This window comes from Lycium ferocissimum, chromosome 9 (assembly GCF_029784015.1).
Source record: "Lycium ferocissimum isolate CSIRO_LF1 chromosome 9, AGI_CSIRO_Lferr_CH_V1, whole genome shotgun sequence".
NCBI classification, from domain to species: domain Eukaryota; kingdom Viridiplantae; phylum Streptophyta; class Magnoliopsida; order Solanales; family Solanaceae; genus Lycium; species Lycium ferocissimum.
In genome coordinates, this window is record NC_081350.1 from 7320798 (window position 1) to 7339545 (window position 18748).

The 18748-nt window shown below is 34.2% G+C and overlaps 1 protein-coding gene and 1 pseudogene across 1 annotated transcript; one reads left to right on the forward strand and one right to left on the reverse strand.

The window, feature by feature from the left end:
- Positions 1 to 3155: 3155 nt before the first annotated feature.
- On the reverse strand, positions 3156 to 5665 carry LOC132029567 (trihelix transcription factor DF1-like). The gene is made up of 2 exons (XM_059418834.1): positions 4791 to 5665; positions 3156 to 4598 (listed from the first exon to the last, which is right to left on the reverse strand). Exons 1-2 carry the CDS (start codon positions 5306 to 5308, stop codon positions 3419 to 3421), a joined length of 1698 nt encoding a protein of 565 aa, XP_059274817.1. The 5' UTR covers positions 5309 to 5665; the 3' UTR covers positions 3156 to 3418.
- An 11597-nt stretch (positions 5666 to 17262) lies between these two features.
- On the forward strand, positions 17263 to 17945 carry LOC132031553 (uncharacterized; annotated as a pseudogene).
- The last annotated feature ends 803 nt before the right edge of the window (positions 17946 to 18748 follow it).

Here is an 18748-nt window from a genome sequence, read left to right on the forward strand (position 1 = left end):
GAGATGCTAATCCCGTGGTAATGATGTTTTGAATGTCAATTTCGAGGTTCAAAATTCAATTTATGAAAACGAGTTAGATAACATTAGTGAACATTATAAAAAATAGAAAGTGTCTACTTTGTTGCTTTCACCAATTTGGCTTGGTGGTTTAGCCTCTCTTTTTTACTTACTTCTTTTTTATGCCAACAACATGGGATCAAACCTTGGTGGGAGCATTGAATGAGATATATTATACCTTGATTGAACCTCTCGTATTGGATGAATTATTTTTTAATACAATATTTTTATTTCAAAACACTTAAATCAAAACCCTATAAAATATGACACTTAGATCTAAAGATGACAAGTTTCCAACCAAACAAAACTTACTTCGAGGCACTCTACAACCCCTAAAATGACGATCCAAACGTTTAGGTATACTTGATGTAATGAGCTGACGTTATTGTACGCAAAAAAATATATTAAGCTCTATATAAAATATTGATATTTCGGGGTTTTGAAACATGACTAATCTTTGCCCAAAGTATGAAAAAAAAAGTGATTTTGATAGCTTAAAAAAAGGAAAAAAAAAAAAAAAAGTACCCTCCTTCTTTCACGCACAGAATCTGTGCGTGAAAGGACCAAACTCAAAAGTTACGGTTTGGTCCTTTCACACACGTATCTCGTGCAAGATAGTTTGGTTCTTTTTTTTAAAGGATTAGTTTGATTCCAAAAGTTATTTTTTGGATTAAAAAAGTTTCGGGTCCACTTCTCTTCACGCAATCCCCTCGTTTCACACCAACATTCTTCCCCTTGTGGAACCTATGCCTACCTTTTTTATTTTATTTATTTATTATTATTTTTTTAACCTTTCTTTTCCCTTCATAAATTAAAAAATATTTAAGTACTTGCATATAAGATTCAATTTCAGTTGTCATGTATCTACACTATAGAAAACTCAAATGCTCTGTCCTTTCTTTAATTTTAAGTCTTCTGCTCTCTACTTTATTGACAAAAGAAATACATCTCCTCAAATTAGAGACGGTTACTTGTTTGTTTAAAGAAAAAGAAACTTAAATATTTGAATTTAATCATTCCTCTAATGCAGGTACCGGACACCAAGTAACAAAGACAATAAATATAGAGAAACTTAGAATGGGGAAGAGAAATAAAACGAGCCACAGAAACAAAAAGGAGGCATGAAATTAAATAAAGTCTTTGCACACAAATTTTAAATATGAGTACAAACTTGTGAATGCTGTAACCTTTGAAATTTATGAAGATAAAAAAATTATAATACAAGCATATGAATGCATTGATCCATGGAAAACCATATTAGAAGCCAGTATTCTTTTGGATACGCGAAACATCAAGTATAGCTTGAATTTAAATTCAAATTCACTGTTTTTATTTTTATATTTTTGGAGCAAGACCAAACCCAACAATTGTAATACAGTACACATCGTCTTACACCAGACCTCAAAAGTTTGGACCACATCTAGCAATGAACTCCAAGCCAATATAATCATCGCTCAAAGAATGGCTACAACGGCTAAAAAGACCAAGAAAATAATTTTGTTTGGCCGTTGACACACGACCACCATATTGAGTGAATTAAAGAAAGGGAAAAGGGTCAAAAATGCCCCTCTACTTTGGGAAAGGGCTAAAAATATCCTCCGTTATAAATTTGGCTAAAAAATACCCTTCCCATCATTAAAGTTTTCAAATATACCCCTATCTTAACGAAAATCTCCAATCCCCAAAAATAACCGAATTTCACTTTTAAACCCGCTCCATTTAAACCCGACCCAACTACATAAAAAAATTTATATGCGACCAACTTGTTTCCGAGTCCTACATCTGGAGCACTAGGCACACTAGCGAGTAACCCATATGAGTTTTTTATTTAGCTGGGTCGGGTTTAAATGTAGCGGAGTTAAAAATGAAATCTGGTTGTTTTGGAAATTTCCGTTAAGACATGAGTGTATTTAAAAACTTTAATGAAAGGAGAGATATTTTTTATCCAAATTTGTAATGGAGGCGTATTTTTGACCCTTTTCCCTTAAAGAAATGTACTTTATAGTCTATATTTAATGCATGCCCCAATCGCATATTGCGAATACGGTCACCCGTACTAAATTCAGATGACAAGAAATGTGAAGCAAATAAAAGAAAATGTAGACCTCAACATATTATCATAGGGGAGTTAAGGTGGTGCGAAAAAAACTAATTATACTCCTTCCGTCCCAATTTAATTATTATTTTATCTCTTTTCACGCTGATTAAAAAAATAATAAATACAAGGTTTAATTACTAAGTTACCTCTATTTATTACTCCCTTTGTCCCAATTTATGTGTCACAGTTCGAATTTTGAGAGTCACAATTTAATTTTACCATGAATTCAGACATAGAATCTTTAAGTTTTTTTAAAATAAAATCAGAAATTTGGAAACTACGTAATAAGTACTATAAGTCACAATAATTGACAATTAAAAATATTTGAAAGGTATATAAAAAAATTATTGTAAAAGAAGACTTGTTTAAATCTCAAAATCTGAAAGATGCCACATAAATTGGGACGGAGGGAGTAGATTTTCTTAGATATTTTTTTAGAATTGAGCATTACTCCCTCCGTTTCAATTTATGTAACACAACTCGAATTTCGGGAGTCAGACTTCTTTATTTTGACCGTGAATTCAGACATACGATTTTATTAAAAATAATTACATATTTAGAAACTATATAAAAAGTTATAAGTCACATTAATTAACAATTATAATATTTAAAAAGCATACGAATAAATCGTGGAAAAAGTTTTCTTGTTTGACCCTCAAAAAGTCAAAAATATCACATAAATTGAGACAGAAAGAGTATTAAAAAGAACTATTGCTCCTCCTTTAATGTTACGAGTATAGTCGAAAATAATTATCAATTTTAGCCTTAAATTTTTAAAGTGATAATTTTTTTGGGAAAACTTTTTTAAACGAAAGCAAAAGTTAAAATGGGACGGAGGGAGTATAATCTTTCATCATGTTTGCTAAGCAACATTTCCTAGGTTTTCATTTCATGCGTACTGTTTTTCTTTGTTTTGTTTTTTTTTTTTTTTTTTTGCATTAACTTCATCTATGTGCTAATGATACAAGACACCATGTTTTGCATGTCTTTCGGGACAAAGTTATGATGGTATTCCCTACACAATACTTCACATTTTAAACCACTAGAAAATATCAGAAACGACATGGAAACTCATATCAGTGTTGGAAGAAAAAGAAATGACAGGATGAACAAATACCAGTACACAGATAAAAAGAAATGATGAGAAAAGAGAAAAAGTAAAGCGCAAAAAAAGGCTCCACCTGAAAGGAACTAGTGATGTTTCTTAGCTTGGCTGTCTCATTTGTCTGGATTCTGATGAATGAATCCTTAATTCATTCATCATTATTCTTCTTTTAGTTCTTCCACAGCTTCTTTCCCACTTCCATTTTTGTACTCTCCATTTCCATGTTTATCTTTTTCACCATTCCCCTCAGGTAGATTGACAGTAGCCAAATGATCAACAGTATCATTTCCTTGATTTACAAAGTCAGCAGTTGCAGTACTACTATTTCCATCATGGAACTGTTCCCTCGTGATTTCTGTTGTTCTCTTGACAGTACACTTATGCATATTCTCCCACTTCTCTTTGCATCTTCTAGCACTTCTCTGAAATCCCATTGAGGCCATTGAGTAACTTATCTCTTCCCAAAGTAGCCCTTTCGGACCAGCCTCTTGAAACTTAGATTCCAAGTTAGTTCTAATCTGAACTAAAGCATCAACTTCAACTTGAGGCCATCTCTTGTTATTCAACTTTGCCAAGCTCAAACAACTTTTGTCTTCATTCTTGATTGGTTGATCAAAATTGATCTTTTGACCAGTGAGTTTTTCCAAGTAAGAAACAAGAACAGCTTCTCTACTTGAAGCCAAGGTTCTTTCATGTGCTCTAGCAGCTGCTTCTTTTTCGAGCCTTGCCCATTCTTGCTCCCTCCACGTTTCTTCCCTTTCTTTTCTTTCTTCATCCAATCTCTCAATCGCTTCCATGAACTTCCTTTGTAGATCCTCTTGGTGGTCCGCGAGTTTCTTCACTAAGGACTCGAAAAATCTTGTCATTGAAGTGCTTGTTGTCCCTTCTTTTGCTTTCTTCCTTCTCTTCCTTTTATTAACTTCGCCCCTTGTCGCTTCTACTTCAAGTTCTGCTTCTCTTTCTCCAACGGATGCACTTTCTGATCCAGCAATAGTTGTGGCCATGGCTGTGGTGGCACCACTGGCTTGATTAGAATCGTTGAAAACCACAGGAATACAGACATTGTGATTCGTTGGCAAATCTTCAGCAGTGAGAACAGATTCAGATGCAATTCGATGAATATTAGTAGTAGCGTTAGTGTTATCAGCATTTGTAGCATAAATGGCTTCTAACTCTCCAAATAATACTCTACATTTATTTTCTTCTAAGTTCTTGATAATTTGCTGATGGTGCTGGATTTCTTCAGGTGGATACATTTCTTGATCCTCTTCTTGTTTGTTCTTCTCACTTTCATTGCTGTTGTTATTCCCATTTGAAAATTCCGTATTAAGGGGCTTCCTACAAACCCAAAAACGAGGAAAGAAAAAAATAAAATAAAAGAGATATTAATTGTAGACGATCTAAGCAGGAATAAATAATTTACCCTAATTTAAATAATAGAGTAGGCTATTAATAGGGTGTGCGGTGGGGATAGCAGTAAGTAGTAGAGTAATTATAATTTACATGTGATTGAGTGCACAAAAAAATTACCAGAAAGGTTGTTTAATAGCAGAATCTTCTTGGTTTTGCCAACAATGAGACACAGCTAGAGAAGTTTGTCGAGGCTGTGTACAGTATCCCTCACTCCCACGAATCAAAGCATCTTCTTGTCTAATTTCTCCTTCTTCCCCATAACCACTAGATGCTTTGCTAACACTATCACCTTCCATACCCAACTTGAAACTTAAAGGAAAAAAATCATTATTTTCGACTTCCGCACTGGGGTCTAGCCTTATTTCTTGATGTTGTTGATGGTCTAACATGGATCTGTAATGGGGGTGTTGCTGATACTGAAAAAACTGTTGAGTAAAGGGTATATGGTGGATTTGTTGGAGAAGTGGATGTGGCTGTTGATGAGGGAAATGATAACTTGAGTTTATTGGGTAAAATGGTGAAGAAGTTGAGGCATTTTCCATCAAGAATCTTTGTTGTTGTTTCTGCTCTTCCACTTGTGCTGGCGGTTGGTTTCTCTGATGATGGATCCCAGCCATCTCATAATTTGATTGCATAGCCTTTTCTTCAGATTTGCTCTTCTTGGATGAACAAGAATGTATAGATCCCAGTAGAGAGAGAAACACAAACGCACACAAACACACAACTTCTCTAGTGTGCTCTAAGATTTTTGATGAGTAGGACCAAACACATACATATCACTTCTGTATGTATATATCGAGTAGAGTGTTTTTTTTTAGTGTTTTTGAGTGTATGAAGTGATTTAACAAGAAACCCTAGTAAGAAGGTAAGGATGAAGGAGTTTTTTGGGCGGAGGAGTTTGAAAGATGGGAACTTTGATAGGAAAAAAACTACTTTTAGAGAGAGAGAAATGTAGATAGATATGCATATGCTACTTGATTCTACTTCCCAAGCAGGACCTGCGGCTAAGAGAGTTATGGGCCGGGTTACTGGGTTTTATCCATGACCCATAAAATTTACACTTTTTTTTTTTTTTTTTTTTTTTTTTTGTGGTATTTGGGGAGTAGCACTTTTTTGTTAAGAGTGTTTTTGGAGAGTAATATATTTATGACAATGCTGGCTCTGGACTCGTATATGATTCCCAAGATCCAGCTCTAGATTTCTTAATTCTGATCATTTGGTAAGTTGGTAATGATTTCAAAATCAAAAGAATAGCCCACGGAGCAAAAAGATTTGTGATAACTTGTTACTAAAAATAGAATTATTAATGCTAAATCATAGATTTTCGTTTCTTTTCTTTTCCTTTTTTGAAATAAGCATCGAACAAAAAGATTGTTACTAGTACTTGTTTAAAAAATAGAACTTTTTTTTAACCAAGAATAATGTTAGTGCCAAATTCCAACAATTTTTTTAATCTTTCCTTTTATATTAGTTTTTTTTTTTTTTTTGGATTAATGTCTGCAATTACTTCTTTTCCCGGTGCAGTAATGTTGATTTTTCAATTACAATCTACGCTTAACCTTTTTTTTTTTTTTTCGAAAAAATCTTACACTTAACCTTAAAAATAGCTATACAATATTTTTAATTCACAGCAACCAACGATAGAACTCAATATTAACGTATCATGTCCAGGATTAAACCAATTGCTTTTAGCTATCTTTCATCTATTGACTAGCATCACTTAACATTCGAACACGTATTTTATAATGTAAATATTGACTTCTTTGTTAGCTGAAGATACGCCCTCTTATTGAAAGGCACTTTTCTTTTACAGAAAAATATTGGGTTTAATTATTAAAGGAAACATAAATAGAGTAGTCGAATTAGTGGGTTCAAGCAAAGAGGAGATGCCATTCCAAAGCAAAGATTGGATTTAATAAAAACAAGGCAACGTTAACTGGTGCAGAAGATCTGAGGTGCACACCATTGGGGAATACAGAAGAGTACAAAGGGACACGTGTGGGAGAAAGCTGCTAGGTACAGAGAGATGGAGATAGATGTGTGTGTGTGTATATATATGTATGTAAATTGCATTGTGCTGACTTTAGTAAGTGAAGGGGGGTAGGGTGTGTGTGTAGGGACATTCTGATATTAGGATTTTGGAAGGATACAATTGAAGAAGTGCACGTGAATGTATTACTGTGTGCTATTGTCCTCCTCCTATGTCAGATATGTCCCCCCCCCCCGACCCCCACTACCACCCCACCCCACCCTCACCTTCATTAGTTTCTGTGTCCTGAACATCACCAGGACCATCTTCATGAACTATGTATGCATCATTTTTTAGAATTAAGTTTCATTTAGAGGATCAATAAATACACAAAACATAACTTGCTATTGCATTGCAGAGAGACTAAAGTTTCAAATTCTGGTCTCTGATCCTAAGGATAGTTATCTCGACAAAATAGTTTAAAAAGAATAAGAGATGGTAGTGTTAATTAAATACGACGTTTAAGGAGATATATGCAAAGAATAATTTACAATAAACAACAAAAATATACTCGTCATGTAATTTCATAAGTGGTGTCTGGGGAGAGTGGTGTGTACGCAGCTTTACCCCTAACTTGTGAAGGTAGAAATCTAATAGACCCTTGGCTCGAGTAAAGCATACAAAATCAAGTATGGAAAAATATATAATAGTGGAGAAGTCATGCTGAAACAACGGAGAAGAGAACAATAGCTACAACAAATTGTATGATAATCGATGCAAAGGAAACAATAAAAAATAATAAAATGGAAGAATGCGATATTAGAAGAGTGATGGTGCCTATTAGCATTTTAATATTAAAATATATTAAATTGCCTCATATTAAAGTTCCTCAATGTTCTTTTACTGCTGATGTTCGGGCCTCATTACACGAATGAGTTAGTGGCAAATTTATTTCCCATGTAACCTTTGTCAATTCTTCTCCCACGTTACCAGATTGTGGCCTTAATTTCCTCTAAACCAAATCAGTTAGTGGTAAGAATATGGCCACTATTCTTCCTTTGTAACTCATGTAACCTCCATATAATAATTCTTTCATTATCTACCTATTTTACTACCCCATTCATGTCCTATTCAATTCTAGGATGATTTTCTAAACTATAAATAGAAGTCTTCCTAAGCTTTTGGGGGTAGAGAAAAATATATACTTTGGAGAGTTCTTGAAAAGTAAGGAAAAAAAGAGAGTTTATTAGTTGAAGGAAGGTGTTCTTCTTTTTAGTGGAGCTTTGGACTCAACATCTTGTCCAGAGTTTGTTGAGTTGTACGACGTGATCGAGCTGTTGCATCCTAGAGGGGACAAGTCAGAAAGATTACTGCTGGATCGGTAAAATTTCTTTGCAGTGGGCTTGAATCTCCTTAAAGAGAGCGAGATATCTGCGCCTCAGCCGAAGATAATTTTATTTCTTCATTTTATTTTTTCAATTGTAATTGTAATTTCATTGTATTATCACCAACAATTTTGAGGAGATTTATATGGCTACAATTGAAAAATCGGCGGATGTCAAATTAGGAGATCTTAACAAGCCATTTCGGTTCAACGGTACTCATTTTAAGAGATGGAAGGGTAAAGTACTTTTCTACTTAAGTCTTTTCAATGTTTCTTATGTGTTAACTGAGAAGAATCCAAATAAAGTAGACAACTCTTCCATGAATGATGAAGAACTTATTTCTCTTCAAGAAAAAATTGAAAAGTACGATGAAGATTCATACAAGTGTCGGTATTATTTACTTAATTGTCTATCGATAATTTTTATGATTATTATGATAGAACTTACTCGACCGCAAAGAAAATTTGGAAAGCGTTGCGAGGTAAATATGATACCAGGAGGAGGCGGGAGCGAAAAAATATCTTTTGGTAGATTTTTTCGTTTTCAAATGGTGGACAACAAATCGCTGGTAGATCAAGCTCAAGACTTTATAATGATTGTTGGAGAGCTTAGGTCCGAGGAGATCAAAATTGGAGATAACCTTGTTGTTTGTGGCATAATAGATAAACTTCCACCTTCATGGAAGGAATTTCAAAAAACTATGCGCCACAAACAAAAAGAAACCTCTCTTGAGACATTGATTATGAGAATCCGCATGGAGGAAGAGGCAAGGGGCCAAGATGCACTTTTGCAAATGGAAGAGAGCAACTTACAACCCGTCACAAATATGGTAAATTTGGTTAATTCAAATAATGCTGCTCCTAATGCTAACAAAAATACCTCAATAAAGCCGAAGAAGAAAATATTCAAGAAAAATAATGGTAGACCTCCCAAGAAAAATAATAGTGGTAACAACCAAGCACAAAATCAACAAGCACAAAATGGAGGACCATGCTTTGTCTGTGGCAAGAGTGGGCATATTGCTCGATTTTGCAAGTTTCGGAAACGTGGTCCTACACCTCGAGCGAACGTTAGAAGAGCCACTTGTGGCGGTGATACAGAACATAATATGGTTGAAAATGTTGATGGATGGTGGGTGATTCAGGTGCAAACCGTCATGTACGCTATGACAAAGATTGGTTCAAAGTGTATACTCCATTTGAGGAGCCCAAAACCATCATGCTTGGTGATTCTCACACTACTCAAGTGCTTGGAAAGGGAGATGTCGAGTTGAGTTTTACCTCAGGAAGGGTGTTAACTTTAAAACATGTACTTTATACTCCTTCCATGAGAAAAAATTTGATGTCTAGTTTTCTTATTAATAAAGCAGGCTTCAAACAAATTATTGAGTCTGATCAATATGTAATAGTGAAAAAAGGTATTTTTGTGGGAAAGGTGTATGCTTGTGATGGGATGTTCAAGTTGAATGTTGAGATGAATAAAGTTACTAGTTCTGTTTACATGCTTTCTTCTACTAATTTTTGGCATGCTCCTTTGTGTCATATTAATAATCGTTATGTGGGAATCATGAGTAGTCTAGGATTAATCCCAATGATTAAAAAGGATTTTGAAAAATGTGAGGCTTGTAGTAAAGCCAAAATCACAAAAAGGCCTCATTTTCAAGTTGAAAGAAAAACTGAATTGTTAGAGTTAATTCATACTGATATTTGTGAACTTAGCGGAATTTTAACTCGTGGAGGAAATAGATATTTTATTACTTTTATTGATGATTTTTCTAAGTATACATATGTTTTCTTGATGAAAAATAAAAGTGATGCTTTTGAAAATTTTAAAATTTATCTCCATGAAGTTGAAAATCGATTTGTAGAAAAATAAAAAGAATTAGAAGTGATAGAAGTAGTGAATATGAGTCTAATGAGTTTAATTCTTTTGTTAGATCATTGGGAATAATTCATGAAACTACTCCACCTTATTCTCTTGCGTCTAATGGTGTAGCGGAGAGAAAAATAGAACTTTGGTTGAGTTGACTAATGCCATGCTTATTGAGTCTAGTGCACCTCTAAATTTTTGGGGTGAGCTATTTTAACTGCTTGTTATGTGTTGAATCGTGTGCCTCGTAAAAAGACAAAATTAACGCCATTTGAATTGTGGAAAGGTCACAAGCCAAATTTGGGATATCTAAGAGTTTGGGGTTGTCTAGCTTATGTAAGGCTAATGGATTCCAAAATAAGTAAATTAGGTAAAAAGGTTACTACTTGTACTTTTCTTGGTTATGCTTCAAATAGTACAACCTATAGATTTTTTATTCTTGAAGATAATATAATAATAGAATCAGGTGATGCTATTTTTCATGAAAATAAATTTCCATTTGATTCTAAAAATAGTGGGGGTCATAGGACTAACGAAAATATTTTATCACTACCTAGTTCTTCTACTTACATTTGAAAAATAAAGAAAGTGATGATTTTGAGTTAAGAAGAAGTAAAAGAGCTAGAGTAGAAAAAGATTTTGGTCTTGATTTTTATGTTTTTAATGTTGGAAATGACCCTCTCAATTTACAAGAAGCTTTATCTTCACATGATGCTATTTTTTTGGAAAGAGGTTGTAAATGATGAAATGGAATCACTTATTTCCAATAAAACTTGGAAGTTAGTTAATTTACCACCGGGTTGTAAAACAATTGGGTGTAATGGGTCCTTAGAAAAAAGTTAAAACCGGATGGCTCTGTTGATAAATATAAGGCTAAACTAGTTGCTAAAGGTTTTAAACAACTAGAAGGCCTAGAATTTTTTGATACTTTTTCTCCGGTAACTAGAATTACATCCATAAGGCTTTTAATTGCTATTGCTGCAATTTTTGATTTGCATATTCACCAAATGGATGTAAAACTCGCTTTTTAAATGGGGACCTAAATGAGGAAATTTATATGGAACAACCCGAAGGTTTTGTTGAAAGGCACCAAGAAAGCAAAGTGTGTAAACTTACTAAATCCCTATATGGCTTGAAACAGGCACCAAAGCAATGGCATGAGAAATTTGATTCCTGCATGATTGAAAATGGTTTTAAAACAAACGAATGTGATAAGTGCATCTATCATAAGTCTTGCAATAATTTACATGTTATTGTCTGCCTCTATGTTGATGATTTATTGATCTTTGGCTCTAACATGAATGTTATTGGTGAAACTAAAAATATTCTTAGAAGCCATTTTGACATGAAAGATTTTGGTGAGGCAAATTTAATTCTTGGAATAAAAATTACTAAAACATGTGATGGAATATTCCTTGACCAGTCACATTATGTTGAGAAAATTTTGAAAAAATATAACTTTCTTGATTGCAAGCATGTTGCAACTCCTTTTGATTCAAGTGTTCGCTTGTTTCCTATTCAAAGTGAAAATGATGTGATAAATCAAAAGGAATATGCTAGCTTAATTGGAAGTTTGAGATATCTGACTAATTGCACTAGGCACGATATTGCGTATGCGGTTAGATGCCATCGAGTTTACAAGCAAGCCGGGTAGTGAACATTGGCGTGCCATAACGAGAGTTATGAAATATTTAGTTGGTACAAAAACCTATGGCTTGTTTTATAAAAAATATCTGTTGTGCTTGAAGGCTTTTTCGATGCGATTGGAACACTTTATCCGGGATTCTGTTCTACCACTGGTTATATTTTTACGTTGGCGGTGGTGCTTATTTGTTGGAAATAAAAAAGCAAACTATTATTGCTAACTCTGCCATGGAGGTGAACTAATTGCTTTAGCTTCAGCTAGTGAAGCGAATTGGTTAAGAGATTTATTATTTCAAATTCCTTATTTTGAAAAACCAATCCTCCTATTTTAATTCATTGTGATAAACTAACTTTGCGATTGGTAGAGTTCAAAACCGTTATTATAACGGTAAATCCGCATCTATAAGGAGGAAACACGATCTTGTGAGATCATATTTGACAAGTGGTACCATTAACGTTGATTATGTCAAATCTTGTGATAATCTTGCGGCATCCACTAACCAAGGCCTTGGCAAGAGAAAGGTCCGGAGCACATCGAGGGGATGGGATTGATGCCCATAAATTCATGGGTCGTATGTGAAACCCAACCTGGGGACTAGAGATCCTATAACCAGGTTCAATGGGAAAAACGAATCATATGATGACTTATTGAGAAAATGCACTATTTTATTTATTCCCTCCCTATGGTGTGAGTGCATTATTCTGTAACAGTTTGTGGAGGTTGAGTTTATAAACTCTTAATGAAATTCTGTAGCTCGTATGAGTGGGGTGTTAAGTTACAGAAGCACCCTTGACAGATTTCACCTATGTGAGTGTGGAAGTAGGCTACTTCCAATGAGAATTGGGCTCGTTCTCAAAAGCACTCATGAAACCTGGATAGCACAAGGCCGTAATGTGCTGGCAACACCTTGATTATTATGTGTGAGCAATAATTCTTTATTTCCCTTAGCGATTCATAGTTCAAGTCCGAGACCACTCACGGCCTGAGTAAAGATTATTGTTTTACTAAGTGCGAGTTCAATGCGAAAGCACACCTTCATTACGCATAATAATCTACCTTCAGCTGGTAAACTCTCTTATATTAATATTAAAATGAGTGGGGGATTGATGGTGCCTATTAGCATTTTAATATTAAAATATATTAAATTGCCTCATATTAAAGTTCCTCAATGTTCTTTTACTGCTGATGTTCGTGCCAATGAGTTAGTGGCAGATTTATTTCCCATGTAACCTTTGTCGATTCTTCTCCCACGTTACCAGATTGTGGCCTTAATTTCCTTTAAACCAAATCAGTAAGTGGTAAGAATATGGCCACTATTCTTCCTTTGTAACTCATGTAACCTCCATATAATAATTCTTCCATTATCTACCTATTTTACTACCCCATTCATGTCCTATTCAATTCTAGGATGATTTTCTAAACTATAAATAGAAGTCTTCCTTAGCTTTTGGGGGTAGAGAAAAATATATACTTTGGAGAGTTCTTGAAAAGTAAGGAAAAAAAGAGAGTTTATTAGTTGAAGGAAGGTGTTCTTCTTTTTAGTGGAGCTTTGGACTCAATATCTTGTCCAGAGTTTGTTGAGTTGTACGACGTGATCGAAATTGTTGTATCTGGAGGGGACAAGTCGGAAAGATTCTTGCTAGGCCGTAGATTCTTTGTAGTGGGCTTGAATCTTCTTAAAGAGAGCGAGATATCCGCGCCTCAGCCGAAGATAATTTTATTTTTTCAATTGTAATTGTAATTTCATTGTATTATCACCAACAACGAGTAATAATAACAGTAGTGATATGGAAAACTAGAATGAGTGCAAAAACCTGGAAAGACATCTAATATGAATCAGAGGTAGCGACTTGTTATTATTGCATAGACAATAAAATTTCAAGTCGTATTAGCCAAACCTAAAGGTTAACGAATAAGAATAAGAAAAGAGTAATTGCAAGCTGTGACAACTATTTTTTATTAAAGGAAATCAATATTTTAGATCGAGATGGGAAAGAGATTTACCATTAATTGATAACTGTTTAATCAATTTTTCGTCTTGGTGCAGAAAATTTGATTTGAAATTACTATCATCAATGAATTAAAAGGGAAAGAAGGCCATTTACCATTATTTTGAGTCCTCTCTAGCTAATTTCTCTCGGCGGACTCTTTGAGAATGGAGACTTGCTTTTCCCTAAATACTCATTTTCTTTTGTTCCCGTCTTCCAAAAGTAAGAATAATCCTTCTGAAGTTTGAATTTGTCACTGGCATTAGGTTTTTCTACTAAATAGTTATTTCAAATAAATGTTTTTCCTATCTTAGTTTTTATCATATTTTTCTCTGTCTGTTTAACCCTATAAAATTTGACTCATTTCTCAAGTAAACGATCATGCGAAATAAGTCAAATTGATAGAAGTACTTCGGTAAATCTTCGATTTTTCCTTACCTTGATCTCGATTTCTTAGGAAGAGGGAGGGATTGCCCAAGTCTATTATAAAAGGTAATGATCGTTAAATGAAAATAGAACATTTGCATCATAATGGCATGAGGCTGGAATTTCACGGCTAAACTATCACTCAAATCTAATTTTCTAAACTTGACTTTATTAAAAAAACAAATAGAGTTTGTTCGATTAGTGAACAGCGGATTTTTTTTATTTTTATTAAAAAAAGGGAAACTGTCTATTCATGAACTGGATTGCTTTCATAAATTCAGCCTAACACTATAACCATGTAGCTGTGACTCCATAAAGAAATTTCTTTCGGGCTTGATTAATAATTCCACGGGTGTGTATGTATATATATATATATATATGGTTTCTTAACCTACAACATGAATGTTGTAGGATAGTAATGTACCCATGTTGTCTTTTGCTTTAATGCCCTTAATATTTAGTTGGTGATTCATTAATATGAGGGGTCCTTTCATCTTTTTAATAAAAAAAAGTTAAATTTGCCTCTTTTTCATCACTACCTCTCTCTTTTCTCTCGATTTTTTTCCCAATTCTTTGTCAATCTGATCTCTCGCTTCTTTGTTTATTATTTCTCAAATTCAAATTCAACACCAAAATTCTTCGTATAGGATAGTTATGGAATGAGTGAATGGCCAATCATAAGAGAAGTGGGATTAGTGGCACCAGTAACAGATGTTTCAGAAACAGAATCCAAGAATAATCCTTCAATTTTATTAAAAACCAAGTCTTCTTCAACTTCATAAGAAATAGCCCAGTTTCTAAGCACGAAAGACCAAAACAAAAATCAAACCCGCAAACCCCGTGAGAATCTTCGCCTTAGGTCTCACTCTTTGAATAAAATAAATGAGTCGAGGCACAAAAAAATTATAGAAGGGCACTAGAAAATATTAAAATAGGAATATTTTTTGTTTTAAACTTGGAGAGTTAGATCTCCATTAAAGAAAAACTACGGATGCCTCCTTGTTTGGTCTCTTTTCCCCCAGAGATTGTGAAGGGAATTTTTGGTGATGGTGGTGTCAGGATATACTATTAACTATGCGGTATTATGTTTTATTCTTTATGGAACAATTGTTTACTTATATATTCAATTCAATAAAGTCATATTTTAAATAGATCATTTGTTCATATGTGTGCCCTTTACTTATATAGCAGACGATTTAGTGTATGGAGTTTTAGCTCATGCATAGAAGATTAGATTGTCGGTTCTTATAAGTTATAAAGTTAATGTTCACAATCAAAGATGAAACTGGGCAAAATATCTTGATGATTGTAGCATAAGGTTAAAATATAATCCATCTTGCTTATGGGAATGGTCTTATTCCAACTTCTTATGCTAGTACATTTTGTATGTATCGAACGGACTAAGTAGAGATAAGTATTTTTGTACTGAATATATAAAACAATCTCTCTAGCTAATTAAATGTACTTATACTCTTAATCTTGATATGATTGGTATGACCAATGTGCTTTGTCCATTATTTTTATTTATTAAAAGGTACGACTTAATTGCGAGTCAATGTATTCCTGGTAAATTGGATAATGACAAAATGCATTTGTGAAATAACAATTAGTAGATAGAATCTGTGTCTCGACCTTGAGATTGATGATACCCCTTTATGGATGCTTATAAGATTTCATGTGAAAACCCTGCAGGTGAATTTTGCATCCGTCACATGAAATAAGTTAAGCGGAAGTATAAAAGATTAAACTAGTCAATGAAATTAAATTGTCAGTAATTTAATTTATTTGATTGGTATCTGTAATCTTAACATGGGGAGTTAAATAAGTTTTTAATGAAAGATTTCAAAATTAAACTGAGGATTGCAATTACAGTTTTTTAGTGGAATAAATTATAATTTATTGTGGTGGGATTAATTCACTGATATTCCGAATTAATACCACAATAGGAAGCCTCGTTATTAAATCTGTGGTCCCTGCTGTGCCTAAATATTCTAGAACAAGTAAAATAAAACGAAAAATAACATCCTTGGTGGGTAAGGAAAGTGCCACACGTTTTTGGCTAGGGTTTTACCCTAAAAACGTGTATATATAAAGAAGGCCATTCAGCCCTAAGTGATATTCATTCTCCAGCCACAGTACTTGCCACTCAAGTATTTCGTTCATACAATTCAGGTTACATAGCAGAAGATCGCAGACCTAAAGAGCACGACTGCTGTTGAAGATTTGTGTAACAGCTTCAAAAGGTTAGTGTTCCAATCTCATGTTTGATTATGTTTGTCTAGTTTACATGTAAGAATTTGATCTTGGTTGTTTTCTTTTGTTGCACATGTATGCCTGTTATGCATCAATTGGCATCAAGAGCCGTCTTACATCTAACTAGATAATTTTTGTAATACTTGATGAAACAGAAACCCTAGTATTGGTGTTGGTTTTTTGAATGCATGTTTGTCATGTTAGTTTCTGAAAAATAGTGTTGTTTTATGAAAAACGAGATTGATTATATTGTTTATGATTGCTTGAATCACGAATATTATTGAAATAAGTATCATATGTGATATGATTGATTCTGAATTCATTTTGAAACCCTAAAAACGTTAAAATTGATTTTTACCGAATGGTCATGGTTACGGAATTCTGAATTTTTGACGAACTCCGATTGACCCGAAATTTCGTAGGTTCATCGAAAACGGTCCACTAAGCAATAGTCATGGATCCTCCATGACTAAGGGCCTTTTTTGGCCATTTGGGGTCATTTAGTTGGGTTTTTGGGCGTTTTTCTGTTTTCTAGAAAAATTTTGTTAACTAAAATTTTCATTTTAACAAATAATTATGTTAGGGTTCATTCTCTATGGTCTCCATTGTTTATAACAGTGATATAATAAGTTATGATCTCCATTGTATATAGCAATGATATAATGAGTTTATGTGTTGACATAGGTCTTCCTTCCCATCGGATAGATTCATTATGGTTAATTAATGTGTTCTAGTCCCTAGTTAATTCATAGCTTGTCTTGACGCTCCAACTGAGTTACACGTTGGCTCATAGAACTAGGTATAATTAAATGTGATATTTACCTAATATAAATTAGCAGTTTACTCTCCATCAAAGTTGGTTCTGTTTTTTTTTTATAGGGTAATATATCTAGCATGACTGATAGACTGATATATTTTGCATGAATAGTTAAGTTTCCCTATCTAATCTAAATGTTCGGTAAACATGGTTTTATGTGTGATGTGTGGTTTGAATTTTATTATTCTTTCAGCATAACTAATGATCTATTTAATGTTTATATCTCTCAGATTAATCATGTCTTCTTTCAACCCACTTACCATTATTCTAAACCAAAATAAGTTAGAGGGTCCGAATTATGTTGACTGGAAATGAAATCTGGATATTGTCCTAACTACTGAAGGTTACAAATTTGTGCTGATTGATGAGTGCCCAGAAAAACCTGGAGAGAATGTTTCGGAAGACCAGATTAAGGTCTATGATAAATGGGTTAAGGCTGATGAGATGGCGTGATGTTACATTCTTGCCTCTATGGCGAATGTTTTGCAACATCAGCATCAATCAGTAGGGTTTGTGTACGGCATGCTTGAAATTCTCAAAGAGATGTTTGGAGAGCATAATTGTGCGGCTAAGCAGACAACCATGAAAACCCTTTTGAACACCAAGATGGCTGAAGGATCTTCGGTTAGGGCCTATGTCCTTGATATGATGAGTCTTTTGAACGAACTCGAGGTTCTTGGAGCTGTGATTGATAAGGATTCTCAAGTTAAGATGGTCCTGCAGACTCTACCTACAGTTTTCAGCAATTTCGCTTGAACTATAATATGAAAAAAATGAATTTGTCACTGGCGAAATTGTTGAATGAGCTCCAGGCGGTAGAGTCCATTATTAAACAACAAGCTCCTGTTGTGGCAATGACTGTTGAGAAAGGTTCGGTTTCTAAGCCGAAATGCGGTCTAAAAAAAGAAAAAGGCTTATAAGGTTGTGGCACCTGGAGTTGTTGCTAGTGGTGTGAGCAAGCCTAAGGGTAAGTGCTATCACTACAAGAAGCCTGGGCATCACAAGAAACAATGTCCTGGATATCTGGCTAAGATGAATAAGCAAGGTAATTCATATTTAAATGTCGTTGAAACTTGTTTTGTGGCTGTTTCTACCATGTCATGGTGTGTAGATTCGGGAGCCACTAATCATATCTGCACTTCTTTGCAACGGTTTCGCAGAAACGCAACGGCTAAGTGAGAATGAAGTTTGTGTTTTTCAAGCCAATGGCGAACCAGCACTAGCTTTAACTTTAGGAAATATTAGGGATGAGTTTAGTAGTTATAGAGTTTTGGATTTAAAAGACGTTTTATATGTACCTTCCATTAGAAGGAATTTGCTATCAGTTTTGAAATTAATGGATGTTGGTTATAATGTCTTTTTCATTAATAACTTTGCGATTATTAAGTATAATAGGCTTTTTATCTACACTACTGCCAGAGTACATGGTCCTTTTATACTTGATATTTCTCCTGATGTGCTACAACCAAAAGAACTAAATAACGTTGATCTGCCACGTAAAAGGAAGTGCATTTCTGATTTGAGTCAAACTTATTTATGGCATTTACGTCTAGGTCATATAAATCTAAATAGGATTTCAAGGTTGGTTTCTGATGGACCCTTAAGGTCATTGAAAGTGGAGGCACTACCAACTCCAAAGGGGTTTAGAAAGGAAAATGACAAGAGACCTTTCCCTTCATAAGGAAATAGAGACAGTGATAAGTTAGAATTAATCCATTTTGAT

What these genes read in the sequence shown, in the direction of transcription:
- LOC132029567 (XM_059418834.1), bottom strand. Translation starts at nt 5,308, where the DNA reads ATGCAATCAAATTATGAGATGGCTGGGATCCATCATCAGAGAAACCAA. An exon ending in GCTATTAAACAACCTTTCTG is followed by an intron (nt 4,599 to 4,790) that starts GTAATTTTTTTG and finishes TTGGGTTTGTAG; the next exon opens with GAAGCCCCTTAATACGGAAT.